This window comes from Oncorhynchus keta, chromosome 32, assembly GCF_023373465.1.
Source record: "Oncorhynchus keta strain PuntledgeMale-10-30-2019 chromosome 32, Oket_V2, whole genome shotgun sequence".
Lineage (NCBI taxonomy): Eukaryota > Metazoa > Chordata > Actinopteri > Salmoniformes > Salmonidae > Oncorhynchus > Oncorhynchus keta.
The window spans coordinates 29,485,855-29,513,545 of record NC_068452.1 but is presented as its reverse complement, the minus strand read 5'-3'; the positions used below and the strand labels follow the sequence as shown (position 1 = coordinate 29,513,545).

The following is a 27,691-nucleotide window of genomic DNA, read 5'->3' as shown; positions in this document are numbered from 1 at the left end:
ACCATCCTACCAATCCTCGACTTTGGCGATGTCATTTACAAAATAGCCTCCAATACCCTACTCAACAAATTGGATGCAGTCTATCACACTGCAATCCGTTTTGTTACCAAAGCCCCATATACTACCCACCATTGCGACCAGTACGCTCTCATTGGCTGGCCCTCGCTTCATACTCGTCGCCAAACCCACTGGCTCCATGTCATCTACAAGACCCTGCTAGGTAAAGTCCCCCCTTATCTCAGCTCGCTGGTCACCATAGCATCTCCCACCTGTAGCACACGCTCCAGCAGGTATATCTCTCTAGTCACCCCCAAAACCAATTCTTTCTTTGGCCGCCTCTCCTTCCAGTTCTCTGCTGCCAATGACTGGAACGAACTACAAAAATCTCTGAAACTGGAAACACTTATCTCCCTCACTAGCTTTAAGCACCAACTGTCAGAGCAGCTCACAGATTACTGCACCTGTACATAGCCCACCTATAATTTAGCCCAAACAACTACCTCTTTCCCTACTGTATTTAATTAATTAATTTTGCTCCTTTGCACCCCATTATTTTTATTTCTACTTTGCACATGCTTCCATTGCAAATCTACCATTCCAGTGTTTTACTTGCAATATTGTATTTACTTTGCCACCATGGCCTTTTTTTTGCCTTTTACCTCCCTTATCTCACCTCATTTGCTCACATCGTATATAGACTTGTTTGTACTGTATTGTTGACTGTGTTTGTTTTACTCCATGTGTAACTCTGTGTCGTTGTATGTGTCGAACTGCTTTGCTTTATCTTGGCCAGGTCGCAATTGTAAATGAGAACTTGTTCTCAACTTGCCAACCTGGTTAAATAAAGGTGAAATAAATAAAATAAATACATCTCTGGAGACCTGAAAATAGCTGTGCAGCGACACCACCCCATCCAACCTGACAGAGCTCGAGGATCTCCAGAAACTCCCCAAATACAGGTGTGCCAAGCTAGAAGCGTCATACCCAAGAAGAGCCAAGGTTGTAATCGCTGCCAAAAGGTGCTTCAAAAAGGACTGAGTAAAGGGTCTGAATACTTATGTAAATGGGGATTATTATTTTAATATTTTTCTTTATACATTTATTAAAATTCCTCAAAATCTGTTTTTACCTTGTCATTATGGGGTATTGTGTGTCGAGGGGAAACAACTATTTAATTCATTTTAGATTTAGGCTGTAATGTGGAAAAAGTGAAGGGGGCCTGAATACTTTGAATGTACTGTAAATGCTTTAGGGAAAAATATTTTAATATAGCTAAAGCAATTTATTTCACAAAAGCACATGCCAACACTTTCAGTAGTGGAAGAGAGCTCAGTGTTCTCCATTTATTATGTTTCATATACATCAATCTCTTCAGCTGTAATACAAAAACAAAAATTCAAAATCTGACAAGTTTTACAAAGAGGGCAGAATACCTTCAAATACATTGTGTTTTTATCCTTAGCAGTGTCATTACTGCTGGGCAATTAATACCAAATACTTTATTCCTTTCAGCATAGCTTGACTGAAACTCAAACTGTTAGTGTCCAGGAAGCCAGTCGGTCCAAACTCAAGCAAGTCCTTCCCAATGAGATGTATCTTTCACGCCACCTCTAATAAAGTGATTGAAAGGGTATAGACACACCTAAGTGTCCCTGTGCAATCTGATACACTGAGTGCAACTCAGCTCAACATTTTTCAACGTTCAAACAGGCGTCAAATGTTTTTTATTTTTTATGGGCATGGCCATGGAAGCGTAAGTTTTTCTTAATTTCTTCAACTGGCTAGAGGGGTAACAAAGAATCAAATAAAGAAGAAGGAACAAGGAAACGTGAGATCTCCAAAGAAAGTATTTTCTTCAAGGTAACCTTTTTCAGAAATGCCTTTATTCAAACCCTCTATTTTAACCCCTTGTCAAATGTCCACGTGGCAGAGGTGGGCAGGCAGCAGCTCCACCTGACAGTTGTGTGGGAGCAGCGCTGCTGGTCTTACAGGGAGAGTCTTCCTTTGGGGGCTGCGTAGTGGGGCCAGACGGAGGGAGAGGAGTGGAGGTCACAAAGCACAGGAGCCAGGTCCCAACGTGGATTAATTGTTCAGAATTTAACCCAATTCTCGCAGAGTGCATTTTTTTGTTGTTCACATATGTGGTATATACTAAGAGGTCGAAGTCTGTAGTTTGTTGTTATGAGACCTATAGAATGTGGAAAAGGGGAACAGTTGAGAACCTTTAAACATTTTTATGAATAGTTTAAACATACTGACATGAACAAAAAAACAAAACAATGATACAAAAAATGGATGCCATGGGGTCAGGAAGGAGAAAGAGCAGCCATGTTGGTCTAATTCATTGGGAATGACTTAGTCAATGAAAATGGTGTTTCTCGTCTACATCCTGAGGTACCTTCATGCAGTAAGGCATGGGGTCCAATATAGTTAAGCCGTGACATTTTATTTATTATTTTAAGTCTATATAAATTCCTCTGACCATAGGCTCTCTTTGTTTTAACCATAAAATAATCCTTCACAAAAGGATTAAAAACCATACAATATCAATCTTATTTTTTTTAAATCACTAAATTTAAAACATCCAAATAATAAATCAACCAGTAGTTAAGCTATAATTTACCTACAAAACCTGTGCACTATATTAAAATCATGCCCATTCATTACGAATGCATGATATGTAAATCAGCTGAAAGAAGGCCATGAATAAGAGAGGAACTTAATTTGATAAATATATAATAATAAAATATACAGCTTTACATGTGGTCCCAAATGTTGTTTTTATATCTCCCTCTCCAAGAATCACTAACTACTAATAAAAAATGCATTTCTGGGTGAAGCTTATTTACACATGTCTAAGTAAAAGCTTCCCTGACACTTATCTTGCTGATAATTGATGTGATTTTAAATGGTAAAATTACCAAAATAATAGAGAAAAAGCATTTCCCTTGATAACTTGATTTGTAAGTGTCAACATGGCCGCCATTTTGTGATTGTCACAGAAGGCATCTTGGGAATTTGGCTTCTATACTTGCAAATGTACTTTTAAGCATGGTTTGTTTCACTGATAGAACACTTGTGTGTGTTTGTGTGTTTATTTCTTTAAATCTTAAATAATCACACAGAATTTCCACTGTTTATGAAACAGCAAGTTCCATGATTCACTACTAGAGACCCCAGCATCCAGCTCAGACTCCAGCTATAACGTCAGACTTATGACATCACAATCTGCAAGAAAGAGAGAATGAGTGGCATAAATCAAATGCATGCGGTACAGGTGAAAGAGACACAATGCAAGGTGATGCATGACATAGAGATGGAACAAACATTAATGAAGCTCTACTGAAAACTATTGCAGGGAGGATGTCTGAGCTGAAGTCAGCCCTGTAGGCTTTGGTAAGACTCTGCATCCCACAAACCACAGCCAGGTCTGTGGGGAAGACCACAGCCAAAGTCAGGCTACTACAACACAAACGGACATGCCCAAAGAGTGCATGAGGCTAACTAGCATGACACGGATGCATGGTTTAATGAAAAAGAAAAGATTAAAAAGGGTGTTCTTGGGAAATTCTCAAAAGCAGATTCAATCAAAGTCACATGGAGTGTCATGAACATTATATGACTGACAAGCCATTACCCATGCCCTAATGTCAGATGAGACCATGGAAAGCAGAGGAGCATGACAGAGGGAGTGTTTTCTAACAGGAGACTTAATGACAGGGCCTCTGAAGAGCCTTGGGAGTCATGAGAGCTCTGAACTTACCTGCTAGCTTTGAAACCTTTGAGCTTCTGTACAAAGAATGACTCCAGAACTTCGGCACACTGAAAGAAGGGGGAGTCGTTGGGGTTGTAGTAGCGGCAGTTGTCAAAGACTTTGGTCATGTCCGCCACAAACTCAGTGAGCTTGTTGTAATACCGTTTCTGTAATTTGTCTTCCATTGTGGAGAGGTCTGGGGATGAAACAACGAGAAGGGTGACCAAAGGTAAATGTGTTGGTCAATTATTATATTTTCTAAACTATCAACATAAACACTAGCCAAGTACACATTTTGTGTCTACTTTCCAACACATTCAAGATTAATGTTTTTTCTCACAAGCATTTCGCTACAATCGCATTAATATCTGCTAACCATGTGTATGTGACCAAAAAAATTGATGTGAAATAATAGCGACAGTCAATGACATTACAGTGATTTAGAGATCTGCCCTTACCCATCGGTTCCTTTATAACGCCATAATAATCAGGAGCATCGTTGGGATCTACTGGTTCAAGGAACGGCCACGCCATTTTGTGAGCCTGTTAACAGAAAAATAGACGTTTCACTAGATTTACAACAATGAGGTATACTGAAGTATGTTGAGAATGTAGTGCCCCAGATTTACAACAGTGAGGTATACTGAAGTATGTTGAGAATGTAGTGCCCCTGACCAGAACACTGGTCCTGCAATGCAACATTGTTTCATTTAATCATTTCATTTATTCAAGACAGGGTACATGATGTGACTCCCAACTCTGGCCATATCCATATCAAATGCATTATCAGTAGAGACACTGAAGAGGAGACCACAGGCTTTCATACCTGTAAGGAGCGCAGGATTCTTCTTAAACCCTCGTAGTCCTTGTCGGTTAACGGTGTGAGGACGGTCATGGCGTCCTCCGTGGATTGACACTGCGGGCACACGTACTCGTCTATGTGGGTGGCCTCGCTCTGCAGAATGCCCACACAGCGCCCGTGGTACCAGTTCTGGCAACGGTCGCAGCCAATGTAAAACCTGGGAGAAAAGACATGAGAAGTACAGGTCAGGGATATTTGGACCTATAACATTCAGTTCACCCAAGCAACAACCTTATTATTATTGTGTTATCATACTGCGTTTCATCATATGGCGTCCGGCAGATGCAGTACAGCTCCTCCCTGGTGCCCTCCGAGTCCTGTGAGTCCTGTCCCTGCTTGCAGCCATTACAGACGTAGTCGTCCATCTTCTTGGCCTCCTTCTCCGTGATGCCCACACACGCACCGTGGAACCAGTTGGAGCACAGGTCGCACCCAATGTAGAACCTGAAACCATGTGGACTTCAGTTCAACGTCTTTGACACACATGCTACAGTTCAGTTACATGTTCAGTGTTTCAATGGGAACCCGATATGGTGCATCCGTATCTTACTTGGCCTCGTCATAGGGCGTTTTACAGACACAGTACAGCTTGACTTCCTTCTTGTGATCCTTTGAGGTAGTGGATATCATCTTCTTCTTCTTGGGCTTGGCGGAGGACGAGTCCCTTTCGTCGTCCCTCTTGCGTTTGTGGGCGGAGGAGGGCGAGGCCATGGTGGGGGAGAGGGATGAGGCTACCTGGGCTGCGGTTGCGGCAGCAGCTGCCTGAGAGGCTGCAGCTTGGGCCTTCTCCTTCTCCTTCCTCAGCCTGCTGATGTCCCTCCTCAGCTCCTCCTGAGAGAGAGAACGACATAGGGGAAAGGAAGGGGAGAGAGACAGGGGAAAGGAAGGGGAGAGTTGGTATCACAATGTAAGGAATTCCTGGGCAGTGGCCGCAATATTTCTCAACACATCCAATATCACATTTCTACACCCTACTGGAGCACTACAATACAGTGGCCTATAATACAGAGGTGGCTTTGGCACTGACCTGAACCTCCAGCTGCAGCTCCTTGTCCAGTAGAGCCCTCTTCTTCAGGATCTCAGCCTTGAGCTGCTCTTTGTGCTTGAAGAGCAGAGCCGAGAGCTTGGTGGCATTCTGCTTGCTGCGTTTCTGCTCCACAGACTCCTCCTTCTTCCTCTTCTTAGCCGCTTGCTTCTCGTCCTTGTCGATCTTGTCCAGGATGAACTTCATCACCTGGTTGCAGACGATTATTCTGCTCAGCAGGGGATAGAGGAAGGGAGGGCTTGTCAGATTCATCATGAAATCAGACAAAATATAACTAACACAAAATAGTTGGTGATTGTTGGTAGGATTAAGCATAATAAGGTTTTGGAACTGACAAATAGATAAAACATAATTCATATTGTAATGAACTGTAATTCATATTAATGTCGTTATGTAAGGGTCATGTCTGTGAATAATGACAGCCATACCTCTGGTTCTCCTCCCGCTCTGCTGGAGTCATGGTCTTCCTCTGTTTCAGATTTTCTATCACAGCATTCTGCTTCATCACCACCTGTTTCTGGATGGTGTCGCTGGGGCTGGAGGCCTGCAGGCTCTGCTCCCTTTTGGCCTCCTGCTGCTTCTTCTTCTGCTGCTGCTCTCTGAGCTGCTGGATCCTCTGCAGGTGGTCCTGCATGCTGGCTGTCTGGATGGTCACCACGTTCTGAATCTGGTGGGCCTGCACCTGGCCTCCTGCCTGCTGGATCTGAATAGGCAGCTGCAGCTTGATCTGCTGGGGCACCGCCCCACCCTGCTGGGCCTGGAGCTGGGCCGCCACGTGGGTCTGGATGGTGCCCAGCACCTGGACCTGCTGCTGCAGCCCCGGCACTGTGATCAGCTGGGGTTGGTGGTGGAGCTGCAGCTGCTGCTGGGGCCTGATCTGAGCCGTAACCTGGGGCTGGAGTTGAGCATGGGCCTGGATGGGCCTCACTGTGGCCTGGGTGACGGAGGGGGAGACCGAGAGAGTCTTCATATGGACCGGTTGTGGAGAGGTTGGGATCTGGGCTATCTGCTGGATGGGTAAGGCAGTGGGGGACTGGAGGGGGATGTGGACTTGAGCCTGAGGGGGTTGAGTCTGATATGTGGACACTGGAGGGGGGGCAGGAACGAGGGCAGGGGGCTGGACTGGAGTGATAGCCTGTTGAGGGGGCTCGACTGGAGCAATAGTCTGTTGAGGGGGCTCGACACGAGCGATAGCCTGTTGAGGGGGCTCGACACGAGCGATAGCCTGTTGAGGGGGCTGGACACGAGCGATAGCCTGTTGAGGGGGCTCGACACGAGCGATAGCCTGTTGAGGGGGCTGGACACGAGCGATAGCCTGTTGAGGGGGCTGGACACGAGCGATAGCCTGTTGAGGGGGCTGGACACAAGTGATAGCCTGTTGAGGGGGCTGGACACAAGCGATAGCCTGTTGAGGGGGCTGGACACGAGCGATAGCCTGTTGAGGGGGCTGGACACGAGCGATAGCCTGTTGAGGGGGCTGGACACGAGCGATAGCCTGTTGAGGGGGCTGGACACGAGCGATAGCCTGTTGAGGGGGCTGGACTGGTGGTGCCGGTGCTTGAGAGGTGGCGGGAGTCTGAACTGGAGGCTGAGACAGTGCTGCAACAGAGAAGAGAGAGGAGACAGCAGCACAGTATTAACACATCTACACAAACTAGAGACCAATCCAAATGAACATTCTAATTCACAACTCTGCAAAGCCTTGTGTACGATGCTTGTTGAAGTGGCCTGGCCTCATACCTGGCCCTGAGGGTGTTGTTGTGGTGGCTGTGACGGGGGTGACAGCAGCACTGGCCGTGGTGGCGGGGTTGGGGACAGGGGCTGTTGCCCCTGGGGTGAAGAGGAAGCGCTGCACCTGGCCATTGGGCATGGCAGCCTGCATGAGCTGCTGCCCAGGGCCTGGGATGACTGTCACCCCCTGGGGGATGACCTGCAGCTGGCCTGTGGTCTGTCCCTGTCCCTGGATTACTACTGTGAGACCCTGGTTCCCTCCCTGGAACACACAGTCAGACATAGAAACACACAGAGAATACATCCAACAGGAGTGTGAGAGTATGTGTGAAAGTAGGTGTAAAAGAGAGCAGATGGCTCCTCACCTGTGCCCCCTGCGTTAGCTGGGTGAGCTGGGCCAGGGTGAGTTTGACCTGGCCCTGCTGTGGTCGGCTGCCTTGGGGGGTGGATGGTGATGGGGACTGCCCGGGGGCAGGGGTGACAGGACGGGGGGCCGGGGCGGCACCCAGCATCCTCTGGCCTGCACTGGTCTGCACAGGGCTGGCACTGGAAACTGCTGTGGAGACAGGTTGGCCCCGGATGATCTGAGTCACCACCTGCTGCTGGCCTAGAGGACAGACAGTGAGGCAGACAGACACACAAGTAGCCTTAAATAGGAAAAGTGCATGTGACAGTCCCAAGACAAATCAGGTGACTTATCATGAATGAATTGACTGGAGGTCATACATAAAGTTAACATCGGAGGACTACCAATACAGTTTCCATCCGAATAAAATGAATACGTATAAACATATCAACACAAAGCAATGTCGCTGACTGTCTGTAATGTGCATGCTGAGGAGTGAGCAGAGCCATGCAGCCACGGGTTGGGAGGCGGCAGAGGAGAGACCTACTGGCTGGTAGAATACCTTGTTGCATCATCAAGGGGGTTCTGATGATGGTTTTGCCCATGGTGGTGCCCTGCTGCAGGGGCGATCGGATCACCGTCATGCCCGGACGGATCTGGGCTTCGGTGGAAATGACCTGGGCCAAAGAAACAAAACACAAATAAATGATACTGTACACATGATTATGCTAATTTCATCACATTCCAATTAAGATTATAACTCAAAGAAAAAGCAGGGAAGAGCATAAGAGAGAAAAAGACAGCAATAATATGTGAGAGAGAGAGAGAGGGATAGATCTGTTAGGATATCTGTTCTCTACCGGCTGAGTGGTGGTTGAGGTGGAGGTGTTGGGTCTGATGTTGATGGTGGCGTTGCGGTTCTGGAATGAGGAGTAGGTCCGCTGGTTGCCTGGGGTACTGGATGGAATAATGCCCAGGACATTCTGCTGGACTTGCACCATACCTGTGACGGAGAGGGACTGTGTTATTAAGTAGCGTGAACTCACTACAAGTAGATCAACAGTAGAGTGTTGAACCTCAATAATGAGATTTACAACAAGTCAAATGCCCTTGTTAAATGCTCATGGAACTAGGAATTCAGTTTGCCAAAGAAATACTAGGTCGAATCACATCTCCAAATATACTGGCAAGTCACAGCCATCAGTGGGAGAAATGTCACCTGCCCCTCTTGCAGATGACCTGGACAGACTGTATGGATCAAGCAGAACAGGTCTTTTGTGTTGAGACTGTCTGGGACGCAGTCCAACCACGATACCGTAAGGAAGCTTCCATTGGATCAATAATCTGACAGACAGGACAGCCATTACTGTGTCTGTTACTGAGCGAGAAAGACAGGGCATCCCAGGGGTCCTCCTTCCTAGAATGTTCTTGTATTAATCAGTGGCATTTTCTACGTATTAGGGCAGCCAGCACACTCAAAACCAAAAGCAACACCTCAAAGCCCCTCAAAGGTTCCAATGGGGTGAGATGGTTCATGGTTTTGCTGAGTTGGGGTAGGCCTGCTGAGTTGGGTTAAGGCCTGCTGATTTGGGGTAGGCCTGCTGAGTGGGGGTAGGCCTGCTGAGTGCGGGTAGGCCTGCTGAGTGCGGGTAGGCCTGCTGAGTGCGGGTAGGCCTGCTGAGTGCGGGTAGGCCTGCTGAGTGGGGGTAGGCCTGCTGAGTGGGGGTAGGCCTGCTGAGTGGGGGTAGGCCTGCTGAGTGGGGGTACGCCTGCTGAGTGGGGGTAGGCCTGGTCAATGCGATCATGCCGGCTAAAAACCTTACAGACGGCAAGGTCATCCATACCTCCTTGTGTGGTTGGCATGTTGACCGTAACAATCTTGCTGTTGGCCGGAATGGGTAGCTTGGCGGTGATGACCTGGCCAGCCATGGTCACCGGGCTGGCAGAGATCTGGAACGTTTGTCCAGAGGTGGTGACCATGCTTTTGGCCACGGTGGCCCGTGAGCAAATGGAGGCTGCAAGACACACCCCACCTGCAGTCACACACCGTGTGCAAGTGCAACCACAACAGCCAGGGTGTATAGCAGTGGTGTCCACTAAGGGGTGTTTTCCCCCCAGCTTCGATTCAAACAAAGCCATTGCATAATGCTTTTTGGACTGATTAACTGATTATGAGCCTGAAACTTTTTTCTAGGAGTCAAAAGTGATTCTAAATGTTTTTAGAATTCTCTTTCCCAGCCCCACACTTGACTGGGTTTCAGATACAGGAAGTGGACACCACTGGCCATTAAGGCAATTCAACATACTGTAAATATCTATCAAAATAGATCAAATGAAAAAAGAAGAATCCAAACACTAAAATTATCTGTTGTTGTTGTAACAGTTTGACATCCACGAGTGAACTTCAATGGCCACCATTAAAAAGTGAATGGGGAACAAAAATGCCTTCTGACCAAAAACATGGAAATATGAAAAATAATATTTCAACACTGCTACCAAGAATCACTATCAACTTAAAACACACCCCCACAGTCGTCACCAAACTCACCTGGACTACCCTGGCCCTGCTTGACCCAGGAAGTAAATGACTGATGGAAGTTCTTGTTCTGCTGGAATGTGACAGGTGTCCCCAGCTTGGTGGCCAGGACCAGTTTAGTCCCCGGGGTGACCTGGCTGGTCAGGGATGCCGGAGTGCCAGAGGCTGAGGTTGTAGGGGTGCTGGTGGGGGTGGAGGTGGTGGCACCAGGCTTCTGTTGCTCCAACCGTTTCTACAAAGCAAAGGTTCAGATGCTAAATCTATGCTAAACCACATAGAAACACCAAACTCATTGGAAAGAGGAGACCAGAGTAAAAGAGTGAGAGTACAGAGTGAACATGTCTCATCTGAATAATACATAACTTCCAATACACATTTGTAATTGCACATGGTTTAAAAGGACAATTATTCAGATCAAAACCAACCCAAACAGAGGCCCTTGAAATGTCCCAGCTCCCAGTGTTTAGTGTTTGTGCCCCCCAGGTTTGGGCTGAGGGGGGGTGGATTGTAGGGAGGCTAGGTGTCACCATAGTGCAAGGTGGAAACTTGTCTGATCTTCCCACCTGCTGAGCAGCCAATCTCTGGTGCTTTAGCTGAGCCTCCAATTGGGCCTTGGCCTCCTCTGCTGTCTTCAGCGTTCTACTAACCTTAGCCTGGTCTGCAGCCTGGGCCTTCTCCCTCTCTACCCTGGGACCACAAGAGGACAAGTCAGTTAGTCATACTACATCCAATGATAACAGACCTGGGCAGGGTTACAACAAGACATCTTGAGGGAAGTATAGGTTCAAAGGTCACATAATATCAAGCAGTACAGCAGCTTATTCTCTCCAGCCCCAGCAACAAGGCTAAGGACAGTCCACCTGCTCACCTTTCTGAAAAGGCTCTGATCTCCCAGATCTCCAGCTCCTCCTCGGCCACCCACGTCTCTAAGATGATGGGTCCAGTCTGCTTGGCCGGTTCAGGCTTCTTTGGCCTCAGAGCGCTGGAGCGCAGGCCTTTCCTCTGGGGAGTGGGAGTTTCTACCCAGGAGGACAGAGAAAGGATGAGGTAGAGAATGAGGTAAAGGGTAAAACGACATCTGTCAATTAATGTCATCCTTTGTATTGTGGGATAAACAACTTTCTCAAACTCCATATTTTCACTTACATTGCAAAGGATTTGCCTACTCAGGTACTTGAGAGAGAATACTAGAAGAGGTAAGGAGCAAGCTGAGCAAGGCAATCCAAAGCAAAGATTCATGAGACCACTATAGGATTGTGACAGGGTGATCCTAAGACAATTTGGGATGCAGTTTCATCCTTTTACCTTTGGGAGCTTCGGTAACGCCAATTGGGCAGATGATCTTCCTGATGCAGTATTCAGACCGGATGCCGTGCGGCCCCACATCTCGCCGCTTGATGATCTCTGTTGTGGTGATCGCCGTCTCCGAGGATTCTGGGGAAAGCAGAAAGGAAATATGTCCGTTTGAAATGGTGCCTCATCTTCAAATTAAGAGACAGGAAGGAGGAGGGCAGAAAGAGGGAGAGGAGGGTAGGATTGCTGTGCTCTCACCTGTGCGGGTGGTTCCTACAGCAGGGGAGGGCTTGACAGCCATGTCATCCCACCTCAGGCAGGCCCAGAGCAGCCGCAACATCAGACTGACCCCCGCCAGAGACTTCACAGTCTGGAGACGGTATCTGCATTGGAGACCCAAGTCAGTGAGTGTTATCAGAACAACCTTTAACCAAATAGCTATATGGACAAATGTACATGGTTCCATGTTCTCAATGGTTTTAGCCCAACTATTGTTTGTTGTCTTTCTGTGTTTTCATTTCAGTGCACGGCATATGAGGTGGTCCACTGCGTCAATGGCAGCCTAATGGCTCAGGGTCAACAACGTGACTAACCTCCACGTGATTCCAAAGGTGGGTCTGGGGGAGGGATAGGGCCAGATGTCCAGGGCTGGCTTGGCGTTGTAGTTGAAGATGGGTACCTCTCTGATGCCCCCTCTCCTCGCCAGCTTCTTCAGGTCATCATTAGGCAGTACAAAGATGCTCTTCTTGCTACTCTTGGTGACAAACTTGCGGTAAGAGGGGAGGGCCGTGCCAGAGCGGGTCTTCTTGGAGCGGGAGAACTTTAGCAGCCGGACACAGTCTCTGGTGGAGTACTCCTTACTGACCGTCATGGAGGTGACTGAAGAGCCTGAGGGGCCAGATTTGGCATCTATCAACATTGCAGTGACAACAGTCTTGGTCTCCTCGGAGACGGCGGCCCCGAGGGTCGGGGAGCTGACCCTGGTGACGGTGGTCTTGGTCATGGTGGTGAGGGTGGATACAGCACAGCTCTCTGCAGCAGGCGTCACTGCAGGCTTAGTGCTGCTGGAGACCTTGGCTATCTGCACCGTGCGAGACTCTGTTGACATGGTGGTAGTAGTGGTTGTGGTAACTTGGGTGATGGTCTTCAGCACCTCAGTACTGCTACTGCTGTGCTCTGTGGTGTTGTTACTCAAGCTGGACTCCTCTGCAGTGGGGATAGGAAATGGAGTGATCTTATTGGATGCCGTTTGCCCAATCTCCATTGGCTCAGACTTGGTGCTGTTGCTTACCGTGGGAACACCAGTGGGCGACCCTAACATTGACGACGTGACAGAGTAGTCAGGCTCGGACACCACAACCTTTCTCTCTACGTCCTCCAAGGCTAGGCTGGTGGCTAACACAGTGTTGTTGACCTTTAACCCGTCCTGAGAGAGAGTACCATTCATAATGGATTTGACAGGTTCCTTCACTGGCAGTGTTTTGATTTCACCCTCTAACATCTGGAGCATGACCTTGGTGTCCACTTTTTTGCCCAGGTCTGAGTGCATATTTGAGTCTACAGGAGTCTTGGTGTCAACAGCATCTTTCCCATTCACCTGCACTAAATGTGGTTTGCTTTCTATCTCCCTCTGTCCATTACCTTGCTCTGTCTCCTCATAACCATGCTTCCTACCGTTTTCTCCTGCTATCATCACTTCTGCTCTGGGAGGTTTGGCCACTCCTAAAGCCGGTTCTACAGATGTCAAATTGACTTTGTTGTTGACGTCTATGCTTTTCTGGGAGCCTCCATTCAGCTCTGTTTGAGATAACGCATCCCCACCATTGCCCTGAACGCTGCTCTCATGGTTGGCCAACCCTGTGGTGTTGAGGTTGGGGCCTGTGGCTCCTGCTGCCTGGGGTTTACAGGTGGAGCCTAATCTGACATCCAGATTATCTGTCTCTCCTGAGGGCTGGAATTTCACTGGCTGCTCCTGGTCAAAGTCAAGCCTTTTAACAATTGTGTCTTTAACTACTGAGGCTGCTTGTCCCTCAGCTTTCAGACTTGTGCACGGTGTCACTGCTAACTTGTCTGCTGTAGAAGCCTTGATGGTGGTGGGAGTCCCTGTGTTAACTTTCTCCTTGGAGACTGTGTGTTTGGCCAGGGCTGACTGCTGTTTGAGGCGCTCTAGCCTCTGCTTCTCCTCCAGGGTGAACTGTTTCACTCTGCGCTCCAGCAGCCCGTCGAGCTTGGACGTCTTCACCTTCTTCTTGTAGGCCGTACGGAGCTGGAATCCCTCGCTGACGTTCACCACATCCCAGTTGAAGGGGCGGACAGGTGGCTTGGCCTCAGAGTCCTCCTGCTTAGTTTCTTCTTCCTCCCCGGGCTCCTCCTTCACAGCAGGGTCAGTCAGTGATGAGGGGCATTTGCTGTCCACTATACCTAAAAGAGAGAGAACTCAATGAATAATATTAGCCAAAAAATGCTAACTCCGAGACCTGAAAGACAGCTGCTAAGTACCAGATGAATATAGAACACAGCCAATCATAGTAGGAATGGGGAAAATACCAAATGTCATCTACAAAAATGTCTTATACAGAAAAACAGCAGAAGACCCTCTTTATTGATGAAAAGTATTATCATTGTACCTTTTTCCTCACTGAGACAGGTGTCTGGAGGACTGGGGTCAACATCCATCTTGTCCTCAGTCTTCTCCACCACCTGATCATCTTTCTTCTCCTCCACCTTCTCTGTGATATTATTTTCTTCCTTCCCTTTCAGAGTCTGCCCCTCTCCTGGTAAAGTGCTCCCAGATGACTCCATGGTGGAGGTTTCCTCCTGGTCTTTTTCTTCAGTAATTGGAGTAGACTCTTCTTTTGCCTGGATTTCCGAGCTCGTTGGTGCTTTGGGCAAACATTCTCGTTTGTTCGGGCAGGATGTTGCATTTTCTTTGCCAGTTTTAGCTGCTGTAGAGAGATTAAAATGAAAACACATGAAGCACCTAATTTATACTGAGGCAAGCTAGAGCCAAATGTTCAGCTTGAGTGGCCTTTATCATCATCAGTGAGATAAGACAGAGATAATACGTGTACAGAGGAAACACTTACCTTCGAGTACTTTGCGGTAGTTGACGTTGGTGTTCCCTGGTAGCCTGGGAACAAAGCGATGGACGTGAGTCTTACTGACCCAGCTCCAGCCCCCGTACCCAGTTACTCTGTACTCCTCCCCCTTCTGCTTCCACACCTTACACACAGAGAGAATGAACCAGTTAGATAAAAGACTACACAATCGCATACAAAAGATGGGATGATTATGTTGTCAGACATAATGCAGTCATAAAAGCCCAAACAGGACTTGAGAGGAAAGTGAACCCAGATTTACCTGGTGTTTGATGGGGATGGTGTACTTCACCCAGGTGGCCTGCTGCATGGTCTCTTCATCCTCCAGTTTTTTCTCTCTCTTTTTCCCCTTCTCTTTCTCCTCCCGCTCCATGGAGGTCATGCGATGGAGCCTGAAGGGGGGAATACATCAAAACGGCAAGGTGACTCTGGCTTGTTTAGTCAGGGCTCCATTATCTTCAACAATGAACCTCCTCTCACTCATAGGAAAAGCGTCAGCTACTCTACCCACACCACTACAGACCTCTGCACTGAAGAGAGGTGAACAGAATGCTTCATAATCAGCAGAGCAATGAAGCAATATAATGAATTCAGTTTAGCATTGTGCACTAAACCGCAGAGAGCAGGATGAGTTGGGTCCATGTGCTATGACTCAAAACTCAATTCCGCAATTAATTAAGTCCTTTGATTCACAACCAATGTCTCTTACCTGGTGTGTCCAAGCGCATCTTTCCAGACAGGCAGCATGACCACTGGTTTGATGGCACACTCCATGATGGCCAGCGCCAAGGCAAACTCCCGAGCCTTACTGCACATCTGCACCGCTTTAATCCAGTTTGTCCTGGAAAATCCCAAAACCTCACTATACAGCAAAACATGATTTCACACATGACCTTATCAGTCAATAATATTCAATTTCTCCATTGTGTGAAACAGTTCTGAACCCCACTTTCCTATGCCAGAGTAAGTAGTCTGTTCTGGAGCGTACCTGTGCGAGGCCCAGTTTGGGTGCAGGAAGGGGGCGGGGACATTGGTCTCCAGCTGGATGATGGTGAGCCGCAGGGTGGAGATGGTCAGCACCTTGGATCCGTGGATGGAGCCGTTCCACTTGAAATCCCCGGCGGGGGTTAGGCTGAACTTATGGGAGAGGTGGCGGCGCTTGTCGTGGTCCTCACGATGCTGGTGCTTGTTGAGGCCCAGTGTGTTGGTGCTGAACTGGTTGTGGTAGACTCGGAACTTGCCCTCCTGGCCCAGTTTGAAGAAGTTGTTCAGGTTGCCCTTCACCGTCAATTCTTTCTTCACAGTACCCAGACGAGCCACTTCACTCTCAGAGCTGGGAGGAGATGTCTAATGGAGAGACAAGGGGATATTTCTACTGAGCTGAGTAGAGACACAGCTAAGAAGAGAGACATCGTATCCATAGGGATTTGGCAATTGGGAGATTACTGGTAGTTCAATTAATTGTGTAACATTGTGTAATAAAGAAGTGAGTCGATGTGGATTTCAGTCTAGATGATTGAAAATATAACAGGACAATCCATTTGATCCTGCTAAGGCTGCCTTCTCCTAATGTGAGAGACTAGGCTGTGGGTGAAATTCCACAGAGACGACAGAAGGTTAACAGTGTCTGGTTGGTGTCTCACCTCCTTGCTGTCCCTGGGTGTAGGGCTGCCATCTCCCTGGGTCTTTTGCTGGCTCAGCTTGCTGTCCGGGTTACGCAGACGAGTCACTATGCGATTGTTAGTCTGTCCAGACGCTGACCCCTCACCATTCCCACTCTCCTTGCCTTCACCTGCGAGCAACAGAACACATCATTAAGATCAGTGATGATTAATCAAAAGAGAGAAGTCAATCATGAATAAAGGATTCATGATTAATTGGGCCAAAAACCAGCACAGCGGAGGCAATGTTCAAAGATACAAACAGTATCTCTAATGTCACTTGGTAGTCAAAGCCCTTGACAGTTGAATGAGTCAGGGCATGCATCAGTAAAAGAGTGCCTCCAGAGGCCTGAGTGTATGGATGGTATGGCAACGGCGTACCCGTGTCGTCCTGGCTGGTGATGGAGGACTGAGAGGACCTGTCAGCGAGGTTTGGCTCTTCAGGCCTCCTGAGGACCCCAGGCGCTGAGACGTGGCTGCTGTTGCTGTTCTCGTCTCCAGGGTGTGGTGGTGGGGGAGTAGGCTGGCACTGGGCAGAGGGGTCCTCCTCTCCATGGGACTCGGAGTCTACAGGCTTATCCTCTGGGGAGGAGGAGAGGTTTGAACAGTGAAAAGCTGAGCAGCACAAACCCATTAGGCCCCCTTTGTGTGAAAACATGCATCACCAGGCACTAGCTGTCTATACTGACAAAGTATTGCAAATGATGACAGCAATGCAGAGCAAACACGGATAAACTTAAAAAGTAAAACCTGTAATCCACAACAATTGTAAAAAACAGAATGCTTTTGGCTTGATGCCTTCCCTGCCTCACCTTAATGATAATGCACAATTAGCATAACACCAGGGAAATGCTTAATCAGTGAGTCTGAGCAAGACTTTGCACTTCAGCAGTCCATGCTGACAGATAAGGCTAAAAACACAGTGCAACACAACACAAGCAGTGCAAAACGCGGCTGCAGAACCAAATTATGAAAAAGATTGTGTATCTGAGCTGTAGGTTAAAATAGCCCTGCTGTATATACTGCACTGAGGGAGCAGGTGGAAGGTTCAGACAGGGAGCCAGCCTTTTGTTTCCGCAAAAGGAACGGAGGCCAATTTCCCCAATGAATTGGGGCGAGAATAAGAGGCTGGTTGTGACAGACTTAGGGTGGTGGAGGCTGCCTGCCAGGGATGCTGCTGCCGAAACGCCATTATCTGAGAACAAGTTTTCACAGTGTGTGGACCAGACAATGCACCGCATCAGGATCCGGATAACACAATGAATGCATTGAGAAAATAGAACATGTAAGCAATGAACAAGGTGACTAGAATAACAACTGGCTACACGTACAGCCTCCTGAGCACTGTTCAGCCTTGCATGCTGAACACTACACAAGACAATGGAACACAAAATGGATGGCAAGAGCACAAGATCCCGCAAAAAGGCACAATGCATCTGTTGAAGGAAGACAATAACCAGGCAGATCTCGATCATATGAAGATGGATGAAAGACAAATTCTTGGAAAAGAAAACCACAGAAATAAAGGGATACAATAATGGGCTATTTAAACGTTACATAAGCAGATGTGAAAAGCAGAGTGCTTTAAGGAGTAAGAAAATACTTAAGACAAAATATGTTTATACCTGAAGGATAATTAACTCAGTAAGTCAGCAACACCGGTCAGTTTAATGAGTGATACTGAGGTGAGCAGTACTGTGGCAGAGTAGAGCCCCCTCTGTTACATTCATTACTCTGGACTGGGTGACTAAGTGAAGGCTGCCCAACAGAGTCCACTCACGCTGTTAGTAATCCATATATTGAATTGGTAGACAGTAGATAGAGAAAGGCATACTGTGTAAACGTGTTGCAGCCATTCAAGACACTCTCATCCTCAAAGGAATCTATAACTTAGCTTTAATGGTCCAAGAGCACTCTTTAGTAGACTTTCTACCAAACACAGCCAATAATCAAATCAACAAATGGTCACATTGAGGAGCAGCCAACCAGCATGAAGATCATCATCAAGCCAAGAAGCAGCAGCAGCAAAAAGCCTGTAGCAGTGACTCCAAAGCAACGCACCCAGTGGCAGCAATCACATCACATTAAGCACAACTACAGTATGGAGGATGCTTTCAGACTGCCAGAGCACGAGACCGATGATGATGGATGCACACATGCATAGCCACAGCAAGGTGTGACAAGGAGGAGAGGCTGGGAGGAGAGATGCAGATTGCTGGGCGCTTTCTCCATCATGTACCTGGCCTCTCCTGCTCAGGCTCCATGGAGGCCTCCCCACTTTCAGAGGCGGCAGAGCAGGACACCTCAGCAGGCTTAGGGGGTTCATGTTTAGGGAGAGTGCCGTCCTGGGTGGACGAGCCAGGCTTAGCGGGGTGGACGGTGGTGTTCTCTTCTCCAGCAGGGGGAGCTGCAGCTGCTGTGAAACATACAAGACTCACTCTGGATCTTTAACACACAACCGCCTCACCAGATCAACAAAAAGTCGTAGCTATCCTCAAAAGGCCACATGAAAGATGCATTCAGAAAAGGACTTCATAGGCAATACACAACTCACATTGGAGTTGCTCTTCTATCTTACCTTGTGAGCTTGCCTCCTCTTTATACTCTGAGTCTTGGAGCTCTCTGTGGTCTGGTAGTTGAGAGCAGTGTGTGGGGGTCTCTTCCTCTATCTTGGTGGTGTCTGTAGTGCCCTTCTCTGCCTGCTCAGCTGCTCGCCGTTCCTGCCTGCCCTGCACACGCTCCAGGATCTCATCTACACAAATAACAACACAGCTGATAAGCAAATGGCCAACACCCACACACCATGCTAGCTCTGTTTGACCGGAGACGACATTTCAACCTTGTGTAAATCAGTAGGTCCACGTGTTGTTTAAATTAGTAGGGCTACATGTTGTTAACCACATTATTATGTAAATCAGTAGGTCTACACGTTGTTTACCACATTATTATGTAAATCAGTAGGTCTACACGTTGTTTACCACATTATTATGTAAATCAGTAGGTCTACATGTTGTTAACCACATTATTATGAAAATCAGTAGGTCTACATGTTGTTAACCACATTATTATGAAAATCAGTAGGTCTACATGTTGTTAACCACATTATTATGTAAATCAGTAGGTCTACATGTTGTTTGCCACATTATTATGTAAATCAGTAGGTCTACATGTTGTTAACCACATTATTATGTAAATCAGTAGGTCTACATGTTGTTAACCACATTATTATGTAAATCAGTAGGTCTACACGTTGTTTACCACATTATTATGTAAATCAGTAGGTCTACATGTTGTTAACCACATTATTATGTAAATCAGTAGGTCTACACGTTGTTTACCACATTATTATGTAAATCAGTAGGTCTACACGTTGTTTACCACATTATTATGTAAATTAGTAGGTCTACACGTTGTTTACCACATTATTATGAAAATCAGTAGGTCTACACGTTGTTTACCACATTATTATGTAAATCAGTAGGTCTACATGTTGTTAACCACATTATTATGAAAATCAGTAGGTCTACATGTTGTTAACCACATTATTATGAAAATCAGTAGGTCTACATGTTGTTAACCACATTATTATGTAAATCAGTAGGTCTACATGTTGTTTGCCACATTATTATGTAAATCAGTAGGTCTACATGTTGTTAACCACATTATTATGTAAATCAGTAGGTCTACACGTTGTTTACCACATTATTATGTAAATCAGTAGGTCTACATGTTGTTAACCACATTATTATGTAAATTAGTAGGTCTACACGTTGTTTACCACATTATTATGTAAATCAGTAGGTCTACATGTTGTTTACCACATTATTATGTAAATTAGTAGGTCTACACGTTGTTTACCACATTATTATGTAAATTAGTAGGTCTACATGTTGTTTACCACATTATTATGTAAATCAGTAGGTCTACATGTTGTTTATCATATTATGTAAATCAGTAGGTCTACATGTTATTTACCACATTATTGTGAAAATCAGTAGGTCTACATGTTGTTAACCACATTATTATGTAAATCAGTAGGTCTACATGTTGTTTGCCACATTATTATGTAAATCAGTAGGTCTACATGTTGTTAACCACATTATTATGTAAATCAGTAGGTCTACATGTTGTTTATCATATTATGTAAATCAGTAGGTCTACATGTTATTTACCACATTATTATGAAAATCAGTAGGTCTATATGTTGTTAACCACATTATTATGTAAATCAGTAGGTCTACATGTTGTTAACCACATTATTATGTAAATCAGTAGGTCTACATGTTGTTAACCACATCATTATGTAAATCAGTAGGGCTACATGCTGTTTACCACATTATTATGTAAATTAGTAGGTCTACATGTTGTTTACCACATTATTATGTAAATCAGTAGGTCTACATGCTGTTTACCACATTATTATGTACGTCTAAGCTCAACCAGTCAGTAATGTTTTTTTTTCAGGCATTAAAACAAGGGGATGTGGGGCTCCCGAGTGGCGCAGCAGTCTTAAGGCACTGCATCGCAGTGCTGGAGACGTCACTAGAGACCCTGATTCGTTCCTGGGCCATATCACAGGCCGTAATTGGGAGTCCCAATTACGGACTGTGATTGGCCCAGCGACGTCCACAATTGGCCCAGCGTCGTCCTTGTTAGGGGAGGGTTTGGCCGGGGGTGGCTTTACTTGGCTCATCGCGCTCTAGCAACTCCTTGTGGCGCGCCAGGCGCCTGCAGGTTGACCTCGGTTGTCAGGTGAACAGTGTTTCCTCCGACACATTGGTGCGGCTGGCTTCCGGGTTAAGTCGGGCGGGTGTTAAGAAGTGCAGTTTGACGGGACATGTTTCGGAGGATGCCTGAATCGACCTTTTCCCCCCCAAGCCCGTTGAGGAGTTGCAGCGATGAGACAAGATTGAAAGGGGGGTAAAAGGGCGTAAAATACAACAACAAAAAATACAAGGGGATGTGTCAAGTAGCTAATTCCCAACCAGAAGAAGCTATGCCAGACAATAAGAAAAGGAATGGAGTTGTTTGGCTCACTAGCCCTAGCCTGTTTGTTGAAATGATGCCTTTATATTACAGGATGGCATTACCAATATAATGGAGTCAAACCATAATTGGTTTCCAATATTTCTCTCCTACACATTTTGAAACAATATAATACCAGCTGGTAAAATTGCAATTGGAAAGTAACATAGGCCTATGTATAATGCTTGTAACAGTGTCAAGATCATCCTGTCACTAGGTTAACCCCTTCCATCCTAGTTCTCATAGAAGCAGTCACTCACCTTCAGAGAACAACCACACAAACATCTCAATCTTACAGATCGCTAATACACCTTCTAGCACTACTTGAGACTGTGTGAAGAATGAGTGGAAACGGATTGTGACCGGTAATAATAACCAAGTCACAACACGTATGATCATCAGCACAGTTAAATACCAATATAGTTAGCCATTGGCAGCTAAAACCAAGAACAACTCATTAGACCCCATGTCAGTGAGTCACTCCTGATTTGCCATCTCTACTATTGTTCCCTGAAACGGGACAGTGGGTCAACGCTCCGGAGATGACATTAATGAAACTGCTGTCTGAGCACTAAAAGCAAGAGAGTGGTGGATCAATAATGTGTTCTATGACGATATGGTATAAAATCTCTCCCCATAAAATGGCAGACAGAGAGATTCCAATCTTAATTCAGGGAAATGGATCTAACAAAAAAAAAAAAGATGTGGACAGCCAGCAGAAAGCATTATGCCTGTGAAAGTATCCTGGGTCACAGGAGAAGACGAAACATGAAATCAGTCTCCATTCCCCACCTGCTAACGGTTCATAACTGAGGTTTTCATAGGGAGAGATACAGGAGTATCCACAGAGGGAGGATGAAGCAGAGGGTTTCAGAAGAGGATAAAATACCAGCAAGGCCCATTAATCACTACAGATGGTACAGGTGGAACGAGACAGGAGAGAAAAGACTCTGCATTGACTACCTTGTCTTTGGAATATCTGTCAAAGAAAGTCCTCATTGTCTAACAATTGAGGAGACTGATCCCAAAACAGTACAACTAGAACCAAGCAAGCTTACCATATAAAGCTTGGTTTGTGTAAACTATGAGATCTAGTGGTCAGGAAATGCAGAAACAAAGGAAGGCTCTACAACAAACATGGAGGAGTAGAGTAGCCACACAGAGAAACAGACACTGGTTTAAAACCAACTTTCTCCCTTCGATAGAAATAAGAAAACCGCTGTTTGCATGCTAAGTAAAAAGGCTGAGAAAGAAAGGGGAATAGCAACATATACGATGTTTGATGCTTATTTAATATCACATACACTGGACAGGTGCAGTGAAATGTGTTGTTTTACAGGGTCAGCCATAGTAGTACAGCCCACCTGGAGCAAATGAGAGTTAAGTGCCTTGCTCAAGAGCGCAGACAGATTTTTCACCTTATCATCTCGGGTATTTGAACCAACGACCTTTCGGTTACTGACCCAGCGCTCTAACCGCTAGGCTACCTGCGGCCCTCTGACAGTTCTAATACATCAACCATCCTAATCATACTTCAGCACGAGGGAGAATGTACTCTCCTCACCAGAGATGTATTGGAATGTAATCTCACAGGAGCTACACAACATGTAGCCTAGGGGTCGTCATTGACATTTCTATATCGACAATGCATAGAAGCCATGGACCAGCTAAAAATGCTTCAGTGTGACAGACAGTGATTCAGAGCGTCCAGCAGGTGGCTGTCGAGCCTTACCATTGGCTGCCGTGAGGAAGGCCTTGTTGTTGCCCGCGGCCTTGTTGGTGAGGTCCTCAGTGATGTCCATGTGAGTGTGCACCTCCTCTCTCATCTCCTCGAGGACGGCACACAGGTCGTTTTCCCAGTACTCCTTGTCTAGACACTCTATCAGCTCTCCCAGCTGGACCTTTGTGCTGTAGTACCAGATCTTCTTCTTATCATGCTCCCCGTCTTCCTCACTGGAATAACAGGAAAACAACCATTAGAGTTGTGACAAATAAGATGGAATATAATTGACAATTAGTTTGTTTATAAAAACAGGTTTAAGGACCTTAATGAATAGATCATGAGATGGCATCATTGTATGGCCTATAATGCTGCATGAAGCATTGTTAACCCGGGAGAGAAAGATATCTTAACTTTAAAAGAAAATCAACACTGAATGCAAATTGGCAATAAGCTTAAATTTCATTCGAACGCATGTTGTTTTTCAGCCCCCTTATAACTTTTTGTTTGCCTCTCGCAAGAGAGACCAATTACAAGCAATTGCGAAGATATGTTCAAATGGAGGAGGCAACATGATGAATAAGTGGATACTCCAGCAGCAGTTCAGTAAACTCTCAGGGGGGCTATGGCATCACAGCACAGGAGTTTCACCCTAACTAAGGGCACAATTAACAATCACAGCACCCTCGCTGCGCTGGCTGACCGCCACTAATGATCCCTCTGGGACACAGCTTGTCAGATAGATCCCACTCTTCAGATTGAGTCATCGTTGAAATCAGCTACATTTTTCACACGCAGTAAATATTCATCCAGGCTGCTTCTACATGAATATGGGTGATTACCAGCAACATCCAGCTTCAAGTTTGAAAAATATATGTTCCAAGTTTAAATCAACCCTCTCAGGCAATCTGTGTGTACATAGTGTTCAGCAACAAAATGTGTATTATTCTATCCAGAAGACATGACTGATGTTATACCAAGCAATTCAGCACTGGAAAAAACAACTAAGTAATTCTGAAGGCAATCAATTAACTTGTTTTCAAGAACCTCAAGGACATATATCCACTCTCTGACTACATCACAAGATACAATGTATCACTCAGGTGAGATCACTCAGTATGGTATGGAGATGGTGCATAATATTGTTGAAGTAAAAACAAGGGAAGTGGGGTGGGGGCCAGTAATTACTTACACAATTATTCTACGGTTTAGGAACCAGTATTGCCTCCGGTGGCGGTCATAGCCGATGGGCTCCTGGCGGATGTAAGGTTTGCTCTTCTGCATCTCTGTCACACAGTCTGTGACCCCGGGCACCTTGTGTGCCACGCAGATCTCACACTGCCATTCGTCCTCCGGCACCTCTACCAGAGGAGGCTTCACACACTCCAAGTGGTAGACGGCAGAGCAGGTCTCACAGCACAGCAGGTCCCCCAATCTGTGGCACACCCTGCAGTGGTCATCATACTGCACCACCCCCTCTGACATTAACTCCTCACGGGCGATGTTGGTGGTGAGGAACTGATCCACCAAGAACTGCAGCACCTTGATCTTACTGTCCAGAGGGCCATAGGGGTAGTCCTCCACCTCCTGGTAGGGCAGGACATGGTGGTACTCCTGGTCGCTCTCGCAGTAGGCACGGACCACCTCGGGCCACGTCATACCATCAATGAAGTAGAGGGTGGAGTTGACACTGTCCTTGAGGTCAGCAGGACCGAACGTGGTGTTGGAGGTGTCCTCCTCACGCAGGATGGCCTTCAGCAGGGCTGTGTGGGTCTCTGCCATCAGCGTGCACTGCTCCTGGCCTACCAGCGCAGCACAGAAGTCCTCAAAGCGGAAGGGAGAGAGTCGCAGCACCGTGCTGAAGTTGCGCAGGACCTCGTAGATGGAGGACACGTTGAGCAGTTCCTCGCTGGGCACCAGGAGGTCCTCAGAGGTTCTTGGCAGCTCCAGGGGAGGGATCTCCTTTTCCTCAAAGATGGGCGAGCGAGGGCAGTGCACCCGCGTCCTCTTCCGCCCTGCCAGACAGAGAGCAGTGAGAGTCTTTAGAGTCTTTAAATCACATAGATTAAGGCAAACTAAAACTGAAATTGCATTCCGTAAATCATACATAAAACCCAGACAAAGCAGAATGACATTGTCTCAAGGGCTTAAATCATCGATAAATGAAAATTCAAAGCAACAAGTTGAAGACAGAATTTACACAAGTGAACAAATGTTAGCCTTGGCCATGTAAAAGGAGAGTTCGCAAGTGTCTCTGAAATCTACTGCCACAGAAATATGTTTGATTCTTTATATTGGTGCCAGGTCCGCTTTAAACAAATCAAGTCTTGGACTTGGTGAAACACTACACCAACTCAAAGTTGGCAAGGGTATTAAACCTAGGAACCAAGAAAATTGAGAGGGGTTATATTATTGCAATTGAGACAGTCTAGAACAACAATTTAACACAATTGACATTCCCTTCAATGGCAAAAAATTACTTCTTAAAATGGGTCTAATCCAAACACTGTGATAATGTTTTGCAACAGCAACATAATCATTACTTTTCTGCTATTCTACAGATATGTTTTGTATCTTTCTTACATTAATTTGAAAGATACTGGCAAACATACTTTCCACAAATAATAATGAATTTTAATATAATCTAAATTGTTAGTTCTATCTATTGTGTAAGAAAATGTGCATCAAAAGTGTGTTGAAACAAAAATAACTTCTGCATTTAATTTCCAAAGTTTACAACATATTATGGATATTAAATCGTACAGATATTAATTTAACATTGAAATTAATAATTCCATTATGTATTTTGGGTAATGTAAAACATTATTGTGCTGCATCACTGAAACTTCTTCTCCTGGCATAGTTACAACTGGTGAAATTGAGGGCGCTTATTTTCAAAACAATGGGCCACATGGTACCCTGTCCTGTCATTAGCTCGAGCTGATGTGGATTACTAGCAAGCTAGCTGGGTCCTCCTGGACAAGAGCACAAGCCCATGACATTGCTAACTAGCTAGATTGAAGAACTCATCTGCTTCTCAGCTGTGAAAATATGCTGGACATGAGAGCTTATGATAAGTAAGAGTGGGTTAAAGAAAAACCCCAAGTTAATTAATAGTCTCATTAAATGTATCGACACATTTGAGAAAGTATTTAACTAGCCAACGTTAGCTAGGCATGCTAAGAAGCTATTCTCCTGCAAGGAAATGATGCATCATCAAGTGTTGTTTTATAATACGAAACATTCCAGTTATTAGTGTATGTTACCTACTCTGGAATGTTAATATAATGTTGTTGGTCATTTTAGTTGTTTTCTAAATGATAAATCTCAATGTACAGCTGTTTAGCAGTTTCAAGCATTAACTTGTTAGCCTAGCTTGCTAACGTTAGACAAGGTACGTTATAACTACCTAGCTATTGCAATAACCAAGTCAGATCCAAAACTAGCAAACACAATTATAATAACATCTTGCACAATACTGTTAGTTAAAGATGTTTCAGAATTCAAAAATGTGCAATTCGGCTCCCGTGCACTACCTACATCGCTAAATGCAAAGCTTTCAGTCCATCAACAATTTTGAACTCAAACTAGGCCTGTTTTTATACACAGTCAGTGCATTCTCCATTTTGAACAATACAGCTTCCTGCACTATAATAACTAATGCATAGGAAAATACGGCCAGACAAATTATAATTAGTTACAAAGTCATTGTTTTCCATCATTCTCTAAGCAGCTTGATCAATATTGCGGTTTTACCCGGAGTGCTGCCATGAGTGCTCTGACTCCGAAAGCTGCTTTCAGTACAGTAGCTGGCATCATCCTCCTCGAGTATTTCCTCAAGCGGGTCTGACTCCTCGTTGAGGGCCTCTTCTTCCTCGTCTGTTATCGTCTCTTCCTCTATCAACTCGTCCTCCTCAGATCTCAAACTCACAGCATCATCGTCTTCATCACTTTCATGATCATCATAAACCACAGATCTAGCGATTGACCGTCTGCCCCTAGTACCTCTGCCACCACCACCTCTGCCTCTTCCCCTACCGCGAGATGATCCCACTTTCCTTCTGCCCCTCGATGAAGAGTTATTTCCCCTCTTGGGACTCTCAAAATCAACCTCGGCACTACCTCTCCCCTTTGCCCTCAACTCCCTTCTGGGTCTCAAGCCACGCTCCGGCTCGGATGAAGGCTCCTGCATCCGCAGGGTTTTGGGCGGCCTGCCTCTTTTCCCCCTCATTATATATAAAAGCTATTATTTTCAATGTCAATTTCTGCGTTTATTTAGCCTTCACAGAACCCAGAAAAACGGGTACCGTCAGAAAGCTTGATTTGCGTAGATTCCAAAGAAGTAGTCCCGTAAAGCCCCGGTCTCGGTTTACGTGAGAAAGCTCAAAACCAATGGCTGGCGTCCCGCTTCTGATCGGTCGCAGCCGCCATTTTTCTTCCTCTCCGACTACTGAAAACAGACCGAAGGCCCAGTGCTGAAGTCACGTGGTGACTGTTCTTCCAGTACAGTAGACCCGAACAGGCAAATGGATTTGTATATACATTGAGTCATTGCACTCTGAACTGAAGTTTGCAATTATTGTCGAATTGCAAAAATTAAAAAGACCGAAATTGTGTTTT

General features: G+C 45.9%; 1 protein-coding gene across 9 annotated transcripts; it reads right to left on the bottom strand.

Annotated features, from left to right (window-relative positions):
* Nucleotides 1-1,315: 1,315 nt before the first annotated feature.
* On the bottom strand, nucleotides 1,316-27,556 carry LOC118364665 (nucleosome-remodeling factor subunit BPTF-like). Of its 9 annotated transcripts, XR_008088687.1 has the most exons (32): nucleotides 26,828-27,556; nucleotides 24,264-25,086; nucleotides 23,084-23,304; nucleotides 18,905-19,078; nucleotides 18,566-18,742; nucleotides 16,708-16,908; nucleotides 16,309-16,457; nucleotides 15,654-16,012; nucleotides 15,375-15,506; nucleotides 14,928-15,057; nucleotides 14,654-14,789; nucleotides 14,195-14,512; nucleotides 12,161-13,988; nucleotides 11,826-11,950; nucleotides 11,580-11,708; nucleotides 11,143-11,293; nucleotides 10,838-10,961; nucleotides 10,287-10,506; nucleotides 9,583-9,753; nucleotides 8,599-8,741; nucleotides 8,286-8,415; nucleotides 7,758-7,999; nucleotides 7,402-7,654; nucleotides 6,090-7,260; nucleotides 5,644-5,869; nucleotides 5,167-5,447; nucleotides 4,872-5,060; nucleotides 4,581-4,773; nucleotides 4,213-4,297; nucleotides 3,764-3,950; nucleotides 3,122-3,228; nucleotides 2,041-2,188 (listed from the first exon to the last, which is right to left on the bottom strand). XR_008088687.1 is itself a non-coding variant. In XM_052491295.1 (31 exons), the coding sequence occupies exons 1-31, from the start codon at nucleotides 27,300-27,302 to the stop codon at nucleotides 2,152-2,154; spliced, it is 9,180 nt and encodes a 3,059-aa protein (XP_052347255.1). In that variant the 5' UTR covers nucleotides 27,303-27,556; the 3' UTR covers nucleotides 1,316-2,151. The 9 variants fall into 9 exon arrangements, 8 of the variants coding, with proteins under 8 accessions (XP_052347255.1, XP_052347258.1, XP_052347260.1 ...); XM_052491295.1 differs by lacking the exon at nucleotides 3,122-3,228 and having other exon boundaries at nucleotides 1,316-2,188; XM_052491298.1 differs by lacking the exon at nucleotides 3,122-3,228 and having other exon boundaries at nucleotides 1,316-2,188; nucleotides 8,301-8,415.
* Nucleotides 27,557-27,691: the final 135 nt, after the last annotated feature.